This window comes from Xenopus laevis, chromosome 8L (genome assembly GCF_017654675.1).
Source record: "Xenopus laevis strain J_2021 chromosome 8L, Xenopus_laevis_v10.1, whole genome shotgun sequence".
NCBI classification, from domain to species: Eukaryota; Metazoa; Chordata; class Amphibia; order Anura; family Pipidae; genus Xenopus; species Xenopus laevis.
The window spans coordinates 49,034,821-49,057,400 of record NC_054385.1 but is presented as its reverse complement, the minus strand read 5'-3'; the positions used below and the strand labels follow the sequence as shown (position 1 = coordinate 49,057,400).

At 36.1% G+C, this 22,580-nt stretch overlaps 1 protein-coding gene across 3 annotated transcripts in view; it reads right to left on the bottom strand.

The window, feature by feature from the left end:
* The window catches only part of aff2.L (AF4/FMR2 family member 2 L homeolog), a 352,995-nt gene that overhangs the window by 85,697 nt on the left and 244,718 nt on the right, over positions 1–22,580 (bottom strand). For all 3 annotated transcript variants that reach the window (XM_041572755.1, XM_041572754.1, XM_041572756.1), the window contains 3 exons: positions 15,612–15,698; positions 13,197–13,233; positions 11,965–12,016 (listed from right to left, as the gene is read on the bottom strand). In XM_041572755.1, coding sequence (XP_041428689.1) covers positions 11,965–12,016; positions 13,197–13,233; positions 15,612–15,698 — 176 coding nt within the window. The remainder of the gene's footprint in view (positions 1–11,964; positions 12,017–13,196; positions 13,234–15,611; positions 15,699–22,580) is intronic.

Sequence of the window (22,580 nt, the reverse complement as noted above, 5' to 3'; positions counted from 1 at the left end):
ATTTATGAACATTCTAAAGTGGTTTAAGGCGGGAAAAAGCAGTAATATTTGGGGGGGGGACCAAATGGTTGGTCTGAGAGAAGTAAAGGAGTCAGCCAGGGATGCGTAGAGAAGAGATGTAGTGTAATCTGTACCAAGCTCAAAAGAAAGATTTAGGGACATATATTTATTAAGTGGTGTGAAAAACTGCAGAATAATTTGCCACACATCACCAGGCAACTTCCATTGGAACTTACTTAAAAAGGTCTGAAACATTATAAAATAATGGCAGAAAATCTGGCGTTTGCATGGCATAAAAGATAAATCTGGCATTTATTTTACATGGCTTTTTACACAGTTTTGTTGGCAAATTTTGTTTTTACACAGCATAATACATAGGCCCCTTACTGTACTGTAGTTTGATTGGTAGAAAAAAACATATTAACGACTTTGGTTAAGATAGTATGAAATCAAGTCAAGCAGTACTTACCATATCCACACCAGAGGAGTTTTAGGGGAATCTAGATGGTAAATTAAAAAGGGGCTAAAAATAATCCCCCACTTTGTCGCCAGATATTTGCTGCTAAATCTGGAGTAGGATGGGGATACCTGTCTTTTATACCCAGGACAGCCAGACCATCTGCATATGTGTCAGTTGACAGGAGAAGGGGTGGACCGAGGTCTAGTGCAATGGGACACTGTAGTCCAGAGCAATATTCTGGAGCAATACAGCTATGAAAGGTTGAATTTTGCTTTACATTAGTCTTTGCATATGTAAATTACCCCCTAAGTACCAAACCACAAACGCCACTTGAATTCTCATGCAAATGTTTATAGTACTTCTTGATACATATTTCAGTCCAGTTTCATTTTATGATGTGAATATATGCATACCATAGTTTGTTGAAGAATAAGGTCCATTTTAGAGTTTGTTATTAGGGGGCATGCTGATGAGAGCATAGACTGACATGAAGGTACAAATCCCTAACCCAGTCCTATAAAAGCCATGACTGCAGAGCAACGCCATACATTTTTAAATAAATAGGTTGTATAAACCAATGCCAATGGAACTGCACTGAACAGCTTTCTTCCAGTAATTATTTCCATAGTCAAAGGATTACATATAAAACCACATAAACTGAATTTATAACACTGAGCAGTTAAACTTACTAAACTGGAGAATCAATAAATTGCCCTTTTGTAGCCTAAGGACTTTCAGACATCTTGTTTTGTATTTATTTAAGTGATGCTTCCATGTTCTGGGGAGCTATTGATGTACAGTATGAGCAGGCTACTAAACATGTAAATGGATGAATGATACAATTTGCTCATTATGTTAACGAGTGAACGTTAGCATCAAATAAATCGAAGCTAACTGCTTCTTTTCATTTCAAAACGGTAAACGTAATCAATTCGATTTCTCGCGCACATGATTTGTTTAGATATGGATTCCAAAGAAAAGCAGGAAAAGATCTCTTGAGAAAAGAAGATTATGGGTATGTTTGATTGATTGCTGCTTGAAATATGTTTTCCTAATTAGGAGCGAGCTTTCACTGAGCAGGATTTCACCAAGTATGTGACTCAGTCTTCAAGTTCTCCTGCAAAGGTCACAGATCTGAAAATTACTATAATTAATGATGCCGGGAAAACATTTTTTTTTTACAAGCCTAACCACGATACACAATACTTTAGGAGAAAATTTAAAGGGGACCTGTCACCTAAACATAAAAAGCTGTAAAATAAAAGCCCTTTTCAAATTAAACATGAAACCCAAATAGTTTTTTATTATAACACCCATACCTGTTATAAACTCATTTAAAAATCCGTCAATCATATATTGCCTGCCCCGTCTCTGTGACTGAGACATACTGTAGAGGCAGGGCAGGCACTTACTTTCAATTTCCATTCTGAGCATCCAAGATGTCACTGCCACCCTTACATTCCCCCTACCTCCTCACCATCTAATTGTGTAGCCAGTGCCTGGGCATCTTTCTGGTGCATAAACAAGGTATTGTCATGATGCAAAGCTTGCCTTAATAACAGTATCTTCATAATGGCTCCTGCCTGCTTGTTGTGGTTGTGAATTCTAAGACTAAAATAATAGATTTAAATAATTTATATAGTGCAAGAGAAGTTTATTTTGCTAGTCTATCATAAAATCGGATTTGGAATTGTTTCTTAGGGTGACAGGTCCCCTTTAAGGTAAATCTCAAACTTATTTATAACATTCTTTGGTACTTAAATACTTCTTTGGTATTTAAATAATATGGATCCATGGTTGTAGTCATACTGTCATGGTGATTTTTTTTTAACACAACAGCCAGAAGCTTAACTACAGAGGAAGCAGACGCTGCGGCTGCAGGGGGGCCCAGGAGCTATAGGGGCCCCTAAGACTCTAATTCATATACAATTTCATTAAATATTGGTAAAACAGGTCAACCTCTAGACATTTTGGGGGCCTGAAAAATTATTTGCTGTGGGGCCCAGTAATATCTAGTTACACCACTGACAACAGCCCTAGAGCGCTCGTGGTTTTAAAGGAGAAGGAAATTCCCTGGGCGCAAATACCCTCCCCCTCCCCTGTGTTGCCCCCCCTCCCGCCTTCTCCCTGGCCTACCTGTCCCGCCGGGCAAATGCCCCTAACTTGTTACTTGTTAACTTGCAACACAGGGGAGGGGGGAGGGATTTTTGCACCCAGGGGGTTTCCTTCTCCTTTAAAGGGCATCACCTTGAAACATTATTAAAATGCTTTTTTTTTAGCATATGACACTTTACTTAACTATAAAAATATGCTTTAAAATATTCTAGTTTAAATATGTATAGTGCCTTTCCAGAATGTTAAATTCCTCAAGGCCTTCTTCTGCGTTTTGTATGTATCTTCACGTCATCAGAACATGGGTGCTGGCACTGAGCATGTAGCTTGTTTACAGTAGACTACTACAAAGCTCCTTCTAGCCATCAGCATCTCTCTATTCCTCTGATGCCAAACTGATATTCTGTGGCCTGGAGGAAGCTGTGTGCTAATCTAAATAAGATAAGCACTCACTAGCACAGGCATGTTTTAAAGAACATGCAAGAACGAATAGCTCACTGAAAGGGTTATTGTGGCTACTATATGGCATGGCCTACTCGGAAAGGCAAAGTAACTCATTGTTTTTTTTATGTTTTATTATGTTTCTGCTACTGGGGGCACTGTTTTACTAAACTCAGTGAGATGCAGTTTTCATGCAGCGTATACACACTTATGATGGATTTTCTTAAGTGCTACATCTAGGCAGGCTAATATCGTTTTGTGTCTTGTTTTATTTCATTTTTTTATACTGCAGAATATGTAGTTTTACACCAATTTGTCCAATGTGATTATGAACATTATTCCCTATTGTCACTGTGAATAATTGAATGGGGGCGTCTGACACTGCAGAAAATGAACTTCTGTGGCTCAAATCTGCCTCGCTCACTTACTACCACACTATACTGACTCCTTCATTGTTACAAATCAAATAAAAACACAAATTATTAGTATGAAACATCACAAAGCAATCACATAATTTGTAGTGTATTAACATTAGAACTAGTTTCAGTCTTGCACAGGCATTTACATATATAAAATACATAAGCTTTATGAGAAATGGCAGGCGAATCTCTGTAATGACAGAAAGGAGTCCATCAAAAAGGCCCCAAGGGTAAATAAGGTCACCAAAAATGCTCAGACTATCTCAAAGGGAAATCTTTAAGATTATAAATATGTTTGGCAAATGAGTCAGTTCTGTGTCATTGCCCTTAAGCCACAAAGACACAAAGGAAGAAACATAAAAATGAATCTACCATATTTTTCCTTTAATTAACCACAACAAATATCCATGTTTAGGAAAAGCCTAATTAAGTCCTGCAGTCACGAATTTTGGATATTTCTCAATAACATCTGGGTTGCTAAAAATAAAGATTTAGCACAGTTATATTCTGTTCGCCCCCAAAAAAGTCACATTACCAGGTCAGTTTGTCAGAATTTGTTTTGTACAAGTACATTATGTTCACTGTTTTAATATACATCCATGTCATTTTTTGGGGGGCATTTGTTTTTCCCTAGGGAACACCGCACTCAGTTCGACTGTGAATAAATGCGTGGATGCACACTATTAATATTATTATTAATTATGCATGTAGATTTCATGTTTGTTCAAAGATCTCTAACACAATGAACTTGGGTATATCTATCTATCAATATTTTCTAATGTTTTTACCTAATTGGAAGAAAGAAATTTCAACTGCATGGCCAACTCTAGATGTATTTTACACAAAACTTTAGATATCCTTTGTTTTCATTGTTTTGCTCAACCAAGCATTAAACAAAATTTTCATTCTTAGCATCAAGTAAAAATGTCCTCCTTCGGGATGTTTAAATACATTGACGCCTATATTACATGTATATAAGAAAACAGTAAAATAACTGATAAAGTGCTTTTAAGCAGCATTCTTATTCATGTATTTTCTTGCATTCTGGCTAGCAGAATATGTTGAATTTTTTACCAACTTCAGATTTCGGGGTTTTTTTTTGTTCTTACCCAACCTCCAGTTCTGAACAGACATTTAAATGATAGCTGTACTATATCTTCCTTATACATTGTATTTAGCAGTTTACCAACAGTACAATTTCTATAGAACTCAGAGCTGCCTTATTTAAAGTCATTCGGAAAATCATTTAGATGTGTTTAATAGAGTCTAGGGAAAAAAAGCTATCCCTTTAGTTCTAGCAGACATAATAATTGCTGAGATTTCATGAAACAATCCTGAAAGATGTGTTACTAAGCACATATTATCTTAATTATGAACTCTTCACCAAACATCCTTAAGTTCAGGTTCACTGCAAAACGGCAGAACTACATTTTTGACTATCATTATAAGGATTAGTTTTCAGGATATCATAGCTATGGTAACAAGAAACAAATGTAATCCCATAAGGGTCACATCCTTTTTCCACTTAGAACCAAGGACAAAGCAGGCATAGATGGAATTTCAGGAGGCTGAAGCCCCTTTGCATGCACACAGCTCCTGTATGACTGTTTAGTCAAACTAGGTATTTAACCTATGAAAAACAGAGTTCCTTAAAACTGTTTAACTTTAGTAGCTATTCAGGATGTCAGAAGGATGGAGTACCTTTCAGCACTGCATCACTCCCAGCTTTTGAACTTTGACAAAGTATGGTCACAGTGGGATTTACTGAACCCTGCAACTAACTAATTCCCTTTTCACCTAAAGTCGACTACCCCCTTCGAAGCAAGGCAAAATGTGAGGGAACAGACCCTCTCTCCCCTCTAAGTGGATACAAGGACTAAGTTTAAGATCCCACCAGGCTCAAATGGTTTAAAGTTAATCTTTCTTTTTATTTTTCACATTGTTATATTATGTATGACTCATATACACAGCTTCTACATGAAAGTATAATATATATATATATATATATATATATATAGATATATATATATATATATATATATATATATATATATAGATATATATATATATATATATATATATATATATATATATATATATATATATATATAGATATAGATATATATATATATATATATATATATATATAGATACTTCTGGCCAGTAGTAGATTGCATAACAGTGCATACCACACCAATGTACCACCCAATATGATGTGAATAACAATACTGATGTGTAATTTCATACAATTATTTGACAAAAATCCTAAATAAAGAGTTATAAAAAAAACTGTTTAACTTTAATAATGCTATTACATTTGACATAGCCTTAAATGAATGTATTTTTGCATGTTGTTTTGCTCTAGTGCAATCCATTTTGGTTCAGTGGAGTCCTTGTTCTCCACCAAGTGATGTGCTAAATATATATATTCTTTTGTATCTACTTCAACTATCCTAAACTAAATATAAAGGTGCACTTGTGGTGTTTATACAAATGGCCTGTAGATGTCACTGTGCTCAGACTTATACTTTGCATACTTCCGGTCAGCTTAAAAGTGAAAGTGAAAGTTACTGTTGTATAATGGCTGCATGAGTCTCTGCTAATAAAGCACTGTTATACGCTACTCATCCTTGGCTACCCAAAACATAACAGCACTTCAGGGGTATTAAGCGTTGAGTGTTTTTCTGCTGTAAACCGAAACTGTATAAATAATTAATAAGAATTAAACCCACTTGACTATTATTTTATATTTCGTATTTGTTCCATCCCTTCAATGACAACAATTCTTCAGTAACACGTTACTGTTAATGTTTTGCCGAAACCTATATAACATTGCATTAGGTATTTAAGGCATATTATTCTTAGGGGTAGAAAGTCATATATACTCTCCATAAGTGCAAATAGAAGTTTTCACTCGCTCTAATGAGAAGCATACTTTGCCTATTACATTGATACTACTGTAGAATTAGACAATAAACTGGTTGAGCCCCTGGGAAAGCACCCAAGATGAAGCTTGCTCAGGTGCTTCACCCAACAGAAATCATTTTTGGCTTAATCAATGGAATTAAATACACCAAACCACACTTAATACCAATTTTAACCTTATTTGCTTTTGTTTGTTATTTATATCTACCCTATCTATGATCTTGTGAGTTTGTGCTGCCTGCCACTGATCTCTTACTAAATAAAGTAAGTTCAAGCACCCACTTAATTGTGTTTCATGGGCTGAATGTGTCTTACTGTAATATTACTTTCCAATGGGTACCACCTTCCTCATTACAGAAACCTACATGCAACAAAGAAAGATAAGCAATATTGAAAGCTTTATCACAGAAGAGATTTTGCCTAGAAGAAGAAGAAGGCTTTATGTCATAACTCCATTTTACTGTTGTTTTTGTCATAAACCACAGCCTGATTTTAGGAAGTTAACAAGCCTTTGTTTGCCAGCAAGAGCATTTTGCATGCCGCATTTTAATTTATTTTCACATATGCATCTGAATCCCATACTGTGCCAGCTTCAGAAAAGTTCATTAGTCAGAGAAAATACAAATGCAGTTCTGACAAATTTGTATTTGAACAAATATAAGAATATGAAATCTTAACCTTTAGAAAAAACTAAATAGATTTATCAAAACAAGGGTGTTCCTATTTAACAACAGTATCCCTAAAACATTTCTTTAAATCAGATAGACAAGAACACAGTTCATCTAGTTGAACAACATGATACGTGTATTGTCTGTCATAGGATTTCCTGTGATTTATACATATGATATTGTTGCTCACTGCTCTGAATGTTATAAGCTACATTTAAGAATATTTAGGTGTGACTATAGCTATTTCTTACAGCTTTGTGACTGATTGAAATGGTGAAGTCAAACAATGATAATTTACTACCCTAGTATGCAATTTATTTTGTACTATGATATTCCAAGGATCATTTTAAAACTAGAGAGAATTTTTGGAGAAAGATCCTTTTAATATGATATATCACAAATCCCGATAGAGCAGAAGGCAAAATGTTCTAATCGGACCTTTACACAAAATACATGGTTAATATAGAAATGAGAGGAATAAATCAATGTAAACAGACTGGCTGAGCAAAATGCAAAACTGAAAAAAATAGTGTTGCTCACTACTACTTTTTCCCATGACACAAGCTGAACACACTACAGCCTTATTTTCTTTGTTTAACTGATTTACTACTTCAACAATTTCTAGAAGAAAACCTGTGAATATAACAGCCCTAAGTACTGCAGTCTACGTTAGCTGAATTGATTTCAACAACTTTGTATGGCTTTGCCAAAATACTGTAAATCCATTGGTCCAGATAATCTTCTTTATTGATAAATAAGAACATTTTTAACTGATCAGATTTTATTTTTAACACACACAATGGAAAGCTGATCTTTCTAGAGTTTTAAAGCTTGTAGGGTGTCCATTGTAATGAAAACTTTAAACATTTTTATAGGAAATGATGAAAAATTTGACTTTCACATTGGTGGAAGATGTTGGTTTACGTCTTGTTTGGAGCACTGTCCACAAAGCTTCACACACTGGGGTTTGTTTGGAGGGGTTGAACTTGATGGACTTTTTTGAATGCAGCTTAACAATGTGATTATGTAAGTAAAAAAATCCTCCTGTACTCCCCCCCCACCCATGTGACTTCTAATATGAGAGAAAATTCAGTTTGTAGGTTGGTCATAACTGAATATTTGCCATCATCATTTATATAGATATCTATATATTTTTGTTAGAACTCATTTAGAGGTTTTTTTTGTGTGTTAATATTTTTCTATGATCATCTCCCTGAGGCTTGAGTAGGGTCCCCTACAGATGAATTAATATCTTGGGACCAATAAATGAACTTCTAGTTAAATCATTTTTATTTTAAAACATTTGAGTGAATGGAAGTCAGTGTTCCACCAAAAATATCTCGTGTTTATGACATATTTTAGCAAAGTGTTTCAAGATTACTTTTACCAAAAAAAACAACAGCTATTCTTTCTGCAGGCTGCTGTTTATACTGGGAAACCCAAGTAATTTAGGGTGCCAATTAAACTAATGTAAGTATGCACAGCATTATTTATTCAAAAAATATAGTATTAAAAATACAGCATCCAAATTCTGTAAAGGTATCAGGTCTCAGACTTTCCAGATGAAGTAAAGTGTTTAGGATAGGTTCTCATAAAATGCCTCTGTTGTTTCACTTTGCATAATTTGCATTTGAATACATGAACCTCTTACAATCAGGACTTCACTAAACTAGCAGAGAGGCGTCATGGGAACATCCTAAGGTTAGAAAACAGTCACCAGTTAGCATAATGATCTGCGACTGCTTCACTAGGTGCAAGAACATTAACATATAAAACAAATCAGACTACCAACACTGAATCTATATAAATAGGGCATGAGGATGGTTGGAATAATATCTATGTCGATTGAAAATACTTCTACAGTGGTTCTTAAAGGGATGCAAGCAAGTGGTCTCAGTCAATGTCTTTCAAGGTTAATAAGTACTGAACAAGCCTCGAAACATTATTGAATCAAGTCTGACAAATACAATACTCCACTTAAAAACAAATGATTGAAAAATCCCATGAAGAGATTCTTGTTAGAAGACACAAGTGTCATGTTTGTGTTACTACATCAATAGCAGATTTCAAGAATAACTCATTTTTTTTCTCTCTCTCTCTGGAGGTAACAACTGAAGTACACAACTGAAGCACACTTTGAATGCTAGTTAATGCTAGAAAGGCATTTATATAAATATAGCATTAGGCTTGGATTAAAACTTAGAACAAATCTACTTTTAGTTGTGCCAATGTTCATCTTGCGACCTTATTTGTAGAGCAGAGAAAGCAATTAACAAAAAGGGTTGCACTGCTGTTACTTGTTAACTTATTTAGTAAAAGAATAAAAAACATTAAATATTCTCTATTTTAGCTAAAATGATGATGCTAGAGATCATAACTCTCACTGGATTATAGCCATTTTATTGCTTTTTTGGTTTTTCATGTGTAAAATCCATCATAAGCCATTATGAGAAAGTTGATCATGCTAGGAGAAATCGGATATGGCTGTGATATATGGTTATACCCCAGCAACAAAGTACAGATACAACATCTGATAGTGAAACCATCCAAGAACATAGAAATCCTGCATCTTTGTGTTCAATATTAGCACAAATGTATATATACTGTGTATGTATGTACATATATATATATATATATATATATATATATATATATATATATAGTGAATAAAGTACCCCTCTTGTAAAATATAAGGATATTATAAGTTACCGAGGAGTTTCTTGACCATATAAAAACACGAGGCCGAAGGGGGTACTTTATTAATTATAATACACAAATTTTAGTGAGTCATGTGACAGAAATTACATCACTACTCACCGTTTATAACTGATGACATCACTACTTTAAAAAGCATCAAACACACTGCACTCACAGGCCATCTTAAAGCCTCAAAACAAAAGAACTTCTCAAAACTTTAAGGAAGGTCTCAGTGGAGCATGAAATGTTTATTTTATTTTAAAAAAATATTTTTTGTAACAATACGGGGGTTATTTACTAAACTCCGAATGCAAAAATCATGAAAAATTCGTGATTTTTTTATATAAAATTGGACTTTAAAAAAATCACAAATTTTTTGGAATTTATTAAACCCAGAGGATGGAAAAGTCAGAATCAGAAAATCCGGCATCTCAGACCTGTCAAGGTTGCATATAAGTCAATGGGAGAAGTCCCAATGATTTTTTGCTCTGGATTTTTGGCAATACCCCAAAGTTTTCAGAGTTTTCAGGCAAAATTCTGAGTTTTTGGGTGAAAAATCCCAAAAAATTTTGAAAATCTGATGAAAAATCCAAGAAATCACGAAAATCAGATTTTTCACGTTTTTTTACGATTTTTTTGGGATTTTTTTTCCGCAAACAAAATTTTCAGGAAAGTGTATTAATAAATAATCCCAAAAAACCGGTGTGGATTTGGTCAGAGTTTTTTCAGAAAATATTGAGAAATTCGCATTTTGATAAAAATCCGGTCATTTGAAACCTTCATCAGAGTGCCATTAATTTATCATTTTCGTTTTATTGGTTTTAGAAGGCAGCACATTTAACAACAAATAATACTAATCAATTGTTACACAAAGTATGTGCAAGGTTACGTCACAATATGTCGCAAGTCAACTGTTTGTTTGAATAATTTTTTGTTTTAAGTAGTGATGGGCGAATTTGCGCCGTTTCGCTTCGCCGAAAAATTCGCGAATTTCGCGCGAAATTCGCGAAACGGCGAAAAATTCGCGAAACGGCGCCGGCGTCTCGTTTTTGACGCCGGCGCCCGTTTTTTCGACGCCGGCGCCCGTTTTTCGACGCCGGCGCCCGTTTTTGACGCCGGCGCCCATTTTTCGAAAAAAAAATTTTTTGACGCCGGCGAATTTTTTCGGCGAATTTTCGCGGGCGTTTCGCGAATTTATTCGCTGGACGCGAATCGCGCAAATTCGCCGCGAATTCGCGCCTGGCGAATAAATTCGCCCATCACTAGTTTTAAGTCATGTTGAGAGCCATTCTTCACTGGGTTACAGAAGGTCACAATTGTGTGTGCTTGTGCGGGTGGGGGAGGAATTCCTTTCTCACTCCAAGATGGCAATCGGATCAGTCCCTGGATCAACTTGTACTAAGAGCTAAGAAAATGTAAACTTATCCAACTTCCTTTGTAACTCAGCATCAATTATTTTTATATTTTTAATCATTGTTTGCAGATATGAACAAATGTATATATCGGCCTTATATATATGAAAAGGATAATTCATTTCCAATGTTTAAAGACCCTGCAGTTTTGGCTTCTATTTATTGCTGAATAAACTGAAAGAACCTTTGGGGATTTGTTTTACTTTGCTTAGCAATTTGCTTTTCAGATTCTATTTTAGCCCACTTGATTGTTCTTTTTTTCAGTTTATATTACATTCCTCATACTTAATGAATACTGTCTCTGTCCCCTCTGATTTCAGTAATCTAAAAGCCAGATTTTTCTTTGTTATTTCTGCCCTACCGTTTTGCTGGGTTTGTTTTATTCTGTTAAACTTGTAACACTAGGGTTCATAGAGATAAGTGTACTTATTTCAAGGCATTTTAATCATTGCCCCTTTATTTGATTTAGTGCTATGGAGAGAAATCTAATTAATAATCCACAGAATGCTCTGTATAATATTTTTAAAAGGCTTGATTTTGACTTTCTAAAATATAAGACCTTAGTATGTCTCATATAAAAAAAGGTTCATAAAAGCCAGGCGGAAAAAGAAATTCTATTACTTTACAATTGATATGAGGAGTTTATATAAATAAAAATGTTGTAAAGTGTGACCTCTACAAATGGTGTGCATTTATTATAATACTGAATACAAAAGTGATTTTTTTTTACCACTTTGGTTAAGAAAATAGCAGCAGGTAGTACCAAAGGTCATATATATTGATTCAAAAAGGAACATAACTATTGACAGAAAGAAAATTATACGACTTACGATTTTTGTGGAGCAGATTTTGCTGTAGTTTTTATAGTGACATCACATCTCTCTAGGAGAAAAAATCCCACAAACACATTGTTTAATCAAGGACCTTCTAACTAGGATATAAAACGAGTATGGTTAATAAAAATAACTCATATACTGTATGTGTATGGATCCAATAGAGGTAACTGTTCCACATTGTTGTCAGGTAACTACAGTAAAGGGGATGTAAAGGCAAAAAAATAAAATCCCATTTTTACTTTATTTAATGAAAAAGAAATCTATCTCCAATATACTTTAATTAAAAATGTGTACCGTTTTTATAAGAAACCTGACTGAAATCGCCCCTTCGTTTTACTTGTTTTGACTGCTGACTGTTGAGGATAGGAAACTTCAGACACTCTCTAGCTGCTCTGCATGGAAACGATCATACTTTCAAATGTCAAGGGTGAGCCCCCCGAGCCCCCCCACCCACCCCCACCCAGGGCTGGAACTAGGAGTAGGCAGAAGAGGCAGCTGCTTATGGTACAATGATAGGGGGTGCAGGGCAGCTACCTCTAAAATTGTCTTCTGCCTACCCCTAGTCCGCACACCTCAGTCTTACTCCTCTTCCTTTGCTCTGTCATCGACCCCTCAGTTGCTCTCCTCTCCCTCCTGTCACCCTCCCCTCCGTCGATGTCCCCTCCCTCCTTGATCCTCCCTCCATCACTCACCCCTCCCTTGCCTCCATCGCTCTCCCCTCCCCTCTGTCACTGTCCCCTCCCTCTTCTCCGTCCCTCACCCCTCCCTCCCCTCCTTATAGAGCAGCCAGCAACCGTGTAGAGATTCGTATCTGCAGACCATGTGCAGTCTGCATATTCTGATTATTAATCAGTCTTGCTGTATGGCCAGGGATGAGTGATTTTTTTCACGTGTTTCACCGCGGAAATGATGCCCATAGACTTCAATCGGTTACAAAAAATTTTGCATGTCAAAATTTTTTTTCGCTCACGGATTTTAATGCATTTTGGCAAATTTACTCTGGCAGCGAATTTATGGCGATGGCAGATATTATTTGACTGGTGCTGACGATCCCTAAGCTTAACCTCCCAACTGAAGCCCAGACCATATATATCTGTCTCAGCTGCTTGAAGCATGAGTTCTACACTTATTACAGAGATAACAACATACTAAAATAAGCTCATCCAATTGTAAACTACATTGCAATCAATCCAGCACAATATGATAACGTATAGGAAAACACATACTTTGTATGTTGTATCCTGAGGTCAGATGTTGAGAGTCCTATAAAAAACAAAAGCACAGATAAATCAAACAAGTAATCCAAATATCAGTTAGTTGTAAAGATTTCAGTCACATTGCTCAAGTGATGTGTATTATTTCCCTCTATCAATCACATTTTAATCCTATCTAATATTCAGAAGCCAAGAGTGGGGATAAATGCTGAGGGTAAACAGCCATAAGGCAGGATAATTTAAAAGCCTGCAAAATATATAACAGTTTGTCTTGTTTGTGTGAAAAAGCAGAACTATACTTGTATAGTAGTTAACCACATTAACATTGTCCTGTACATGCAATCATCGTCTGGGTCTGTAAATATGGCAGTCCAGGTTTCTAGAACAATAGTGTAATAGTGTGTGCATAATCAATATTTCTAAATGTACTGCTATCTATCTAGCTTCTCTCCTTCCTCATGTTAAAAAATATTGTGAAATGTGGTAATGTAATGTACACTGAAAGCTTTTGAATTCAACCATTTTCAAACAGCAGGCCAGGGACAGTTTATCCCGCCATATCCTTCAGCACCTTGTTGATCAAGGAAGACTTGCAGCACCTAATACTCTTCTATATTTCATTGCCGCAGAACTAGTAAAGGAATGAAGTTGGGCGGCCCCTCTGGGTCACATGCTGTTACTACCCTGGAGGCCCAAATGGTTGTCTCCTTCAAGGGGCACTAAATATAACAGCATAACAGCTCCCCTGGTACAAGCATGGCAAATTGCATGTACCTCTGCCTAAAACCACAAATGTTTTGCTTGACCTATATCTATTTTGGTGCTGCAAACTCCCATATTCAACATGGATACCTGACCCCCACTTCTGGCCTAACTCTTAAATAAAATATTTATCCGATGTCATGAGCATGTGAAGGCTGTTTAATTTTACAACCCCTAAACAAACTTCTCCCACCCCAACCCAAAGCTAATCCATTCTCTTTAACTTATGCATGCAGTTGCTACATGGTTTTGAACCTAATGATCACTACTGAACCCAGCAGGATAGAGGTCTTAGCTCACATTCCTGGTCTTGAGAAATATTCATCCATATTCTACAATCACCTGTTGTTGGCTGGTGCTGCGTAAGCTATGTTGCAAATGGCAAGGGGATATCTCAGGAATCACTGCTGAGACCCTGCAAGATATTTCAGATACTAACTTTCAAGGTCTAGTTAGTAGTGATGATAAATTTATGATAAACTCATCAATGACAATTGCCCGAGCAACCAGCTGACCTTTTCCGTATGATATGGACCTTTCCTCTTTTCTAAAGGGTAAGGGTTACTGTAACACAACAAATTCATGGCAAACTTGAAATCACAATCCCTACTGATTCAATAAGCCTATTACTAAATCAAGTAGAGGAGCTGACCAACCAAACACTACTGATTATTTTGTTTATGTATGCTAAAAAAGACTGCTCTGAAATGTATAGTACGGTACATAGTTACATAGTACGGCATAGATAGTACGGTACTCCTTTTTACTATTAGATGCCATGTACTCAAGTGCCATAGCTGCTTTCTGTTTTTCTTGTTTACATTTTTATTGATTTTTTGTTCATTGACTTATGTATGTCAAACGTGATACTAATACTGATGCAATATACAGTTTTGTTATCTTTTCAATAAAAGAATTGTGAAAAAAAAACAGCCACAAGTCGCACTTTGCACCCTGTCCCATCATTATTGCTCAAAATGGAAGGGCGTTTCAAATGAATACTGCACTTCTTGTGTTTTGTAGCACTGTATTCATGAGGAACAGGTTGGGGTATGCAAAAAGATCCCCCCTCTCCCATTCGTGTACCTGTCCCTAACTTGCATGTTATTCAGACACCAAGTAAGGAAGCGCTGGTAGGCATATGGCGCTACAGACCCCTGTAAACAATAAAGGGATGCCTTGCCCCCAACCAGCAGTGTGCTCTCCACCCAGATATGCAGAGCACAGCAGTACCCCAGGCACAAGTGCTGGGTAATTGAGCCATAAGTATGTGTCCAATCTTCTCCCCAAATTATACTTTGTGCCATTTCTGTTCTGCCCCTGCTGATGACATTACTAGACAAGTGCAGTGTCACATTGTAAACAAAAAGATCATGTGTGGTGATACTGATACCAAGATGATTGCAAACCAAGATCAGAAAATATGGAACAAGGAAAGTATCTTTCCTGTCTTTCGACTGCTCTCATCTGCTGCCTGGTTATGATATTATTGTCCTGCAAGTGGAACCATTAAGAAAACCACCCACACCTACTTACTTTCCCCAAATTATGGAATGAGTAGAGTTAAGCAGTGCTAGAATTATGCAGAGTGCATTTTTTTCTGTCATTTTGCACCCCTTGTACTCACAGTAAATGGACCCTACTGTGTCAAAATGTTAAACCTACCTTACTAGGAATCGCAAACTTGGTCTGCTCAGCTTTACATGGGGTGTGAATTGCAGTCAGCGGAGGAGGCCATGAATGTGTCATTTCCTAAAAACAAAAATATGAAGCCTGTTATATGCAGTGATGAATAAAATAAACTAAAGGTATAAAACTATCTCACTATGAAACTATATACAAAACCTTAAAGGGGTTGTTCACCTTTGAGTTAACTTTTAGTATGATGTAGAGAGTGATATTCTAATACAATTTGCAAATGGTTTTTATTTTTTATTATTTGAGGTTTTTGAGTTATTTAGCTTCTTATTCAGCAGCTCTCCAATCTAATGGCTATGGTTCTAATTACCCTAGCAACTATACATTTCAATAAGAGACTAGAATATGAATAGGGGAAGGCCTGCATAGAAACATTGAGAGTAAAGAAGAGTAATCAAAAGTAGCAGTAACAATGAATGAGTATCCTTAGAGAGCATTTGTTTTTAGATGGGGTCAGTGACTCCCATTTGAAAGAGTCAGAAGAAGAAGGCAAATAATTTAAAAATTCAAAAATTATAAAAAATAAATGATGAAGACCACAATAGAAAAGTTGCTTGGAATAGGTCATTCTATAACATACTTAAAGGCGAACCACCCCTTTAACACCATAACATAAGTTACATATAACTTAACACATTTGTTTGTTATTTAATGCATAGTGGAAGAAATGTTTTGTTGAGTTTCATACAACTTAAAATAGCAGTGGAAGGAAGGTATTCCACTTAAAACTGGCTACACATGGCATTTGGGCAGATTGTTTATGGGGTAGTTGTTCATCCCCATTTATTAGGCTAATAAACCGATCTCAAGAGAAGAGGCAGGGAGGTGTGGCATGCAGTTTGGCCACACATTAATGAGCAGGGCCAGAACTATGGGTAGGCAGAAGAGGCACGTGTCTAGAGTGCAACAGTGGCAGGGTGCTGGCACGCACCTCTTCATCTTGCCTTCTAGCTTTGACCATCAGAAAGTCTGTGCATCAGCACACTTGTCAGGAGTTGTACACATGTGCATATGCAAAGGGTGTACATGCTCAAGAAATGAACAATCAGGCAGTTGCCAGGGGTGCTTGAACCTCATGCCCCGGCCTGTTGATGGGGTAGCAAATTGGTTTTCACATGTTCCTATTGAAGGTCATTATACTGTGAATGAACACTGGACTATACATGAATTGTGATCACAAAAATGTTGCTCATACAACAGTTCACAATAAACCAGTTGGGTGCAAACAGTAGTGGCTTGTATTATATACTATACATAATTACTACCTAATCCACTACATATCCATATATCAGTGCTAATGTTACACATGGGGAGTAAAAGAGGCCTGCTAAAAAAGAAACACATATAGTGAAGTTCTGGGGTAATATAACACAAGCTGTTTGTACTAGTACATATGTATACAGGGCCCCCTGCTTTCAGCGTGCTGCCAGCTGCACAAAATACGACACAGCAGCTCCATGCATGGAAGCTTTTCTCCTATTCAGATTTCCTGTACCCTCATTGGTCCTTTAAGAATAAGTCCCAGTAAATCTGCATTGGGATTGGATCCCCTTATCCAATCCCTGTACAGCTTTACCCGGACTTATTCTTAAAGGACCATGAGGTACAGGAAATCTTAATAGGAAAAAGCTTCCGTGCATGGAGCTGCTGTGTCGTATTTTGTGCAGCTGGCAGCACGCTGAAAGCACGGGGGGCCAGCTAATCAAGTAAGTGAAGCATGGCCGGGCCCACCCTTAGACACAAAACCCTGGCAAGTAATTTCGGGGGGAATTTGGCCAATTTTTTTTTTCTTGCAGGGGGGCCCCTGATCACCAATGACTTTTTATAACTTGTGGGGGGGGGGGCAGGCCATCAATTTTTTTTTACTTTCTAAGGGGGCCACTGCCACCAATGCTTTTTTTTAAAAAAAAAACTTTATGAGGGGCCCTGGCACCAATGTTTTTTTTTTAACTTATAGGGGGGCCCTGATCACCAATAGCTTTTTATAACTTGTGTGTGGGGGGGTTATCTTTTTTAGCACTGATGTCTGTGTGGTCTTTTAACTGCAGTGTGGAGTGGCGGGATCTGGGGTGGGGCTTGGGGGCTGGGATGGGCGGGGTCCTGAAAATTTTGTTGTACAGGGCCCTGTGATTTCTAATGGCGGCCCTGTGTATATATATTTCAGTCCTTAATCAGGAACAAAGAGTAGTTTCCTTTTTGCTTCTGAAGGTCCCTTTGGGGGACTAAAACATTGAACAAAGCAATAACCATCAAATTATTTTTCTTTAACTAAATACTGTGAATCGGGTTCTCTGTAATATGTATATTACACATGACATATATAGTATATAGTATTAAAATACCATCTTCCAAAAAACATCACATTGTAAATGTTGGTTTTCTTGCTCCAGAAATATACATTTGACTTGGCCATATAAAACAGAACACATGTAAAGCTTTAAAGAGGGATTTTATAGAAGAATTGTCAGTCTATAAAGCCAAGGTTGATTTATTTCTACATTATTTGAACTTTACATAATCCTAAAATTATGCTAAGTGATGCACAAGATATGTGGATTGTTCTGGTAAAAATATAGCAGACTAAAGATTAAACAAATATTTCTAGCCAACCAGCTTATTGGCTCTCATGTTAACAAAACCATTAGAAGAAGCAACATAGTAATGTCCCTGCTAGAATAGTGTTCAAAGGTTTTCTAATTAAGTGCATATGTTACATTTGCTGGAGCTAGTCACGCTTGTCTTCTGTGAAAAGCCAGTCTTTTGTTATTATGGCCCTCAGGTTCATAACAGTTCAAGGAAAAATTTCAGACAGGTTTAAATATTTATTTTCAGGTCATAATCCATCTTGTGAAAATTCTTTCACTTTCTCAGAACTTATTGGGCAAATACAGTACCATCTTTTCCTGGTAAAATCTGATTTTCTTACTGCTTTTTGCAAAGCTAAAATGTTCTGCTGGTGTTAGTTTTTTTGCCCTTATATTCTATTTCTTCTAGGTCTGTACAGGAATCTATTACTCATATACACTACTTGTATGATGCAAGGTAGTTGAGTAACAGCTTGGACATTTTTTGGAAACAGGATAAAATGTATTGAAATATAATAATTTCCTGTTCCAAGTTGTTCCAAGTCTATACCACTTTGAATCCACAGCCCTGTTCTGTTGTACAAAGCAATGAGCTAATGCACAATAAATTAAAGGCAGTACCAATGCGCCAGTTCAATAATGCTTTCCTCACTGTCAAAAAAATGTTTCATGACAGTCAGCAAAGTGTTGATAAATTGGAAAAAAAATATTAAATTGATGTATATCATCTGGGATTTCCCACTTTGAACTATGATACATAGGCCCCTTAAGCTAATTGCAATAATTTATTAATTTAATGCTGTAGTTGCACAGACAGAAGCAAAAGACACAGAACATTTTTGAATAAAAGGCTAAAAGGAGACAATTGGTGACCTATTAACTAAAACGCGAATTAACCAAATTTTTTCTTAAAACAAAGTTGACCAAATCCCTTCCACAAATTGAACTCATTTATAAATAATTCAGAGACAAAAAAGAACATTGCAACAAAACAAAGTGTCAATTCATTTGGTACAATTGACATTCCGAAAACTCGATTTTATCGAACTGATGCTGTGTAAACTCGACTTTATCGGATTATCCAGCACAAATCACCATGTCAAGAAACAACTTCAGAGACATCTGAATTCTGCATGACCTCGACAGGTTTGAGATGTCATATTTTTGGATTCAGATTTTTAGCAGCTTTGGGGTATGATAAATCTCTTTTTTTATTTTTCCATGAAAAAATTTAGTTTCCACCCCTAAACAACTTGACCAGAAAAAAATTATGTTTAATAAATGGGCCCCTTGATGTTCTGTTAAAGAGGTGGTTTTTTAGGATTTCAAGAAAACTGTATTAAAACCTCTTATTTACTTTCCCCTTTCTTATACTAATTTAATGCTCTTTCAGTCTTATATCAATCATTGTTTTACCCCATTAGGCTAAAGGCGGCATTTTAAAACAATTAATGGCAATACAAATAAAATGTGTCACAATATTCAATTTAAAAGCCAAAGAACCATTTTAACCAATTGTCATATGTAAGCATTAGCCCATAGCCCCATTCCACCTCCTGTTAAACTGCCAACCCATTCTAAGAACATACAGTTGAACCCCAGTTTCACACTTTCCCTTAAACATATATGAACCTAATATTCATTATAATTTACCAAACCTCAGTCAAGGAATCCTGTAGTTTTCCAAAAGGGATCGAAATGACTTCCTTATTTGAGCTAATTTGAACAAAACCAATATTTATCATTGTCCAAACCTTAAGGGATTCATTATCTCAGAACCCCACAAAAAGACAAGGATTTTCAAAGCCCATAAAATTATATGATTACTATTAATCAATAATGATATTGAAACTTTACTAATCAAAATTAGATCTATTCGGGATGGTTTGTCCTGATTCAATCTAATTAGATCGCATTTGTTATTTGGCATGGTAAAATGCTTATGTATTGATTGGGACTGATTGATATAGAATGATCCTTTATAGTCCAGCCTCCCATTCTGATTTCTATAAGAACCTGTAGCACCTGTAGTTACCTTTAGAAAGACTTTTGAGGCCAGTGCATATAATAAAATTCTCTTAAACTGGCCATATACTTACCTATAATATAGTAAAATGAAGTTTCAGAACATTAGAACATTTCATCTACTGATGCACCATGTTGGCCAATTCATGGTGCATTGACAGATGAGGTCAAGTGAAGATGGTGTGTTCATTTGATCTTTTGTTCATTTTGTATGAAAGATTTGAACAATATGATATATGTGGCACTTCCATTCAGCCCATGGTCAAATCAGGCAGAGAACATACACAGTGGACAAATGTATGGCCATATTCAGACTCCACTCACCACAACAGAAAGGGTGTTTTGTTTAGTAAAGAGATAGAAGATACATCACAGCTGGTAACACAGTACAAACCCAAAGCATTAACAAATGCCCTAAATTAAATATCTTTTCATGTAAGCGATAAAAATAAATCGTATGTCAAGTGAAATGATTATGTTTTGCTGCTTCTGTTACTGATCTTAAAAGTGAATCCATTAAGCTTATCTACATAGCTCTGCCAAACCTCTTGCAGTCAAGGGCTATTATTACAATACTCACCCATCTTCAACCCCCATCCCCCTTCAAACTACCAAACTGCAATAATCAAAAGAAAGAAAATCTAGCTTATTGTTCAAATTGCTTTGAAAAATGCCAGCGAAGCTAAGGATCATCTACAGGTTTACAAATAAGAGTATAAGAAGCAAGATTGGAATATCTATCAACTTTGGCTGTAGACCCAGCTCTGTGAAACTTGTGTCCAAAACTCCTAGGAAATAATAACATCATGATATTTCTCTTATTGTATTTATTTCCCCATGATCTTGATATTGATGTCCTGCATCCAAGTGACTCATGGTTAACAGACTTGCAATCATCACCAATAAAAATAAAATCTAGCATAATATAATATAACAAATACATATGCATTACCCTTATGAAGCAGTATGATTCATTGCTCTGTGGGAAATATAGAGGCCAAGTTATTATTTCAGGGAAGATGTTATACAGATGACATGCAGGTCTACTCAAACAAAAAAAGGCCTTTAGAATTCCATTAGCTAATCTCTTTGTATTCTTTGGTTTTCTTTCTAACATTGTACTTCCCAGTAACCCTTACTCCCTCCGAATCTCCAAAGTAAATGCATCAGAGAACCGTCTAATAATTTCTAATAAAGTAACAATATCAGACTATAAGACAGGGAGACACAGGACTTGATTAGAATTCTTAACTATTATTTTTAAGGCTGTGTGAACTGATGTGCTGTGACTTGGAAAGAATCAGCATTTCGTTATTATATTGTGAGAACGGTTTTAAAATTATTATTGTGTGTTTTACACAGTAATGCTCAAGTGCGTTCAATTGCTTCTTTAACCTCAGTGCATATTTCAATTGTTCCTGTTATTAGTCAGGTTTGGCACGCACTTGGTATGCACAGCTATAAGAAAGCATAAATGTAATTGCTGCCAGCTGCCAATCATTTTTAAATTTTGCCTGCCAATATTTATGCCACTGAGGTTTTGCCCTGAGTGTATTGCTCAAGGAGAACCAATAATGTACAGCACGCTGGCAGAGCAGGAATGTTCTTTCACAACATGTATTATCTAAGCGTGTTGTGTGCATACAAAGATTCTGAACTGGGCTATATCAATTACAGGTAAAGGGAAAGTATCACTAGGCATCAAATGTCTCTCCAGAGAGTAGGTCAAACAACTGTGAAATATTTGAAATTCTAATTTTAATTCCATATAGTAATTTGGAAAGTCCCTCCACCTTAAATTGTAGTATTATCTTATTAACTTTCCTATAGCAGTTCCAAAACTTTAAAATGCCAACATTTAAAAAGTACAGTAGAAGGCATGTTAATTAAAAAATAGGCAATGTTAATTATAAATAACAGATGGCATTACTGGAAATGATCGAACTGGAGAAAAGCTTATGAGAGGATATAATAAGTATGCAAAAGTATACAGAAAGCCAATGCGAAGAGCTCCCATGGGATGTTAAGATTGATGGGAGGGAAATTTCAGAGTTGGCAGTGGAAAGGTTTTGTCACAATGAGAGCAGAAAAAATTATGGAATTCTTTCAAATTGGACAATATTTGCATATTTGCAGAAAGATTTAATAATTTCAATACAGAATGGAGGCCTTTCTTGAATAAGGGATTTAGGTTTATTCTAAGTGAATATATACAGTACAGGTATGGGACCTGTTATCCAGAATGCTCGGGACCTGGGGTTTTCCGGATAACGGATCTTTCCGTAATTTGGGTCTTCATGCCTTAAGTCTACTAGAAATTCATTTA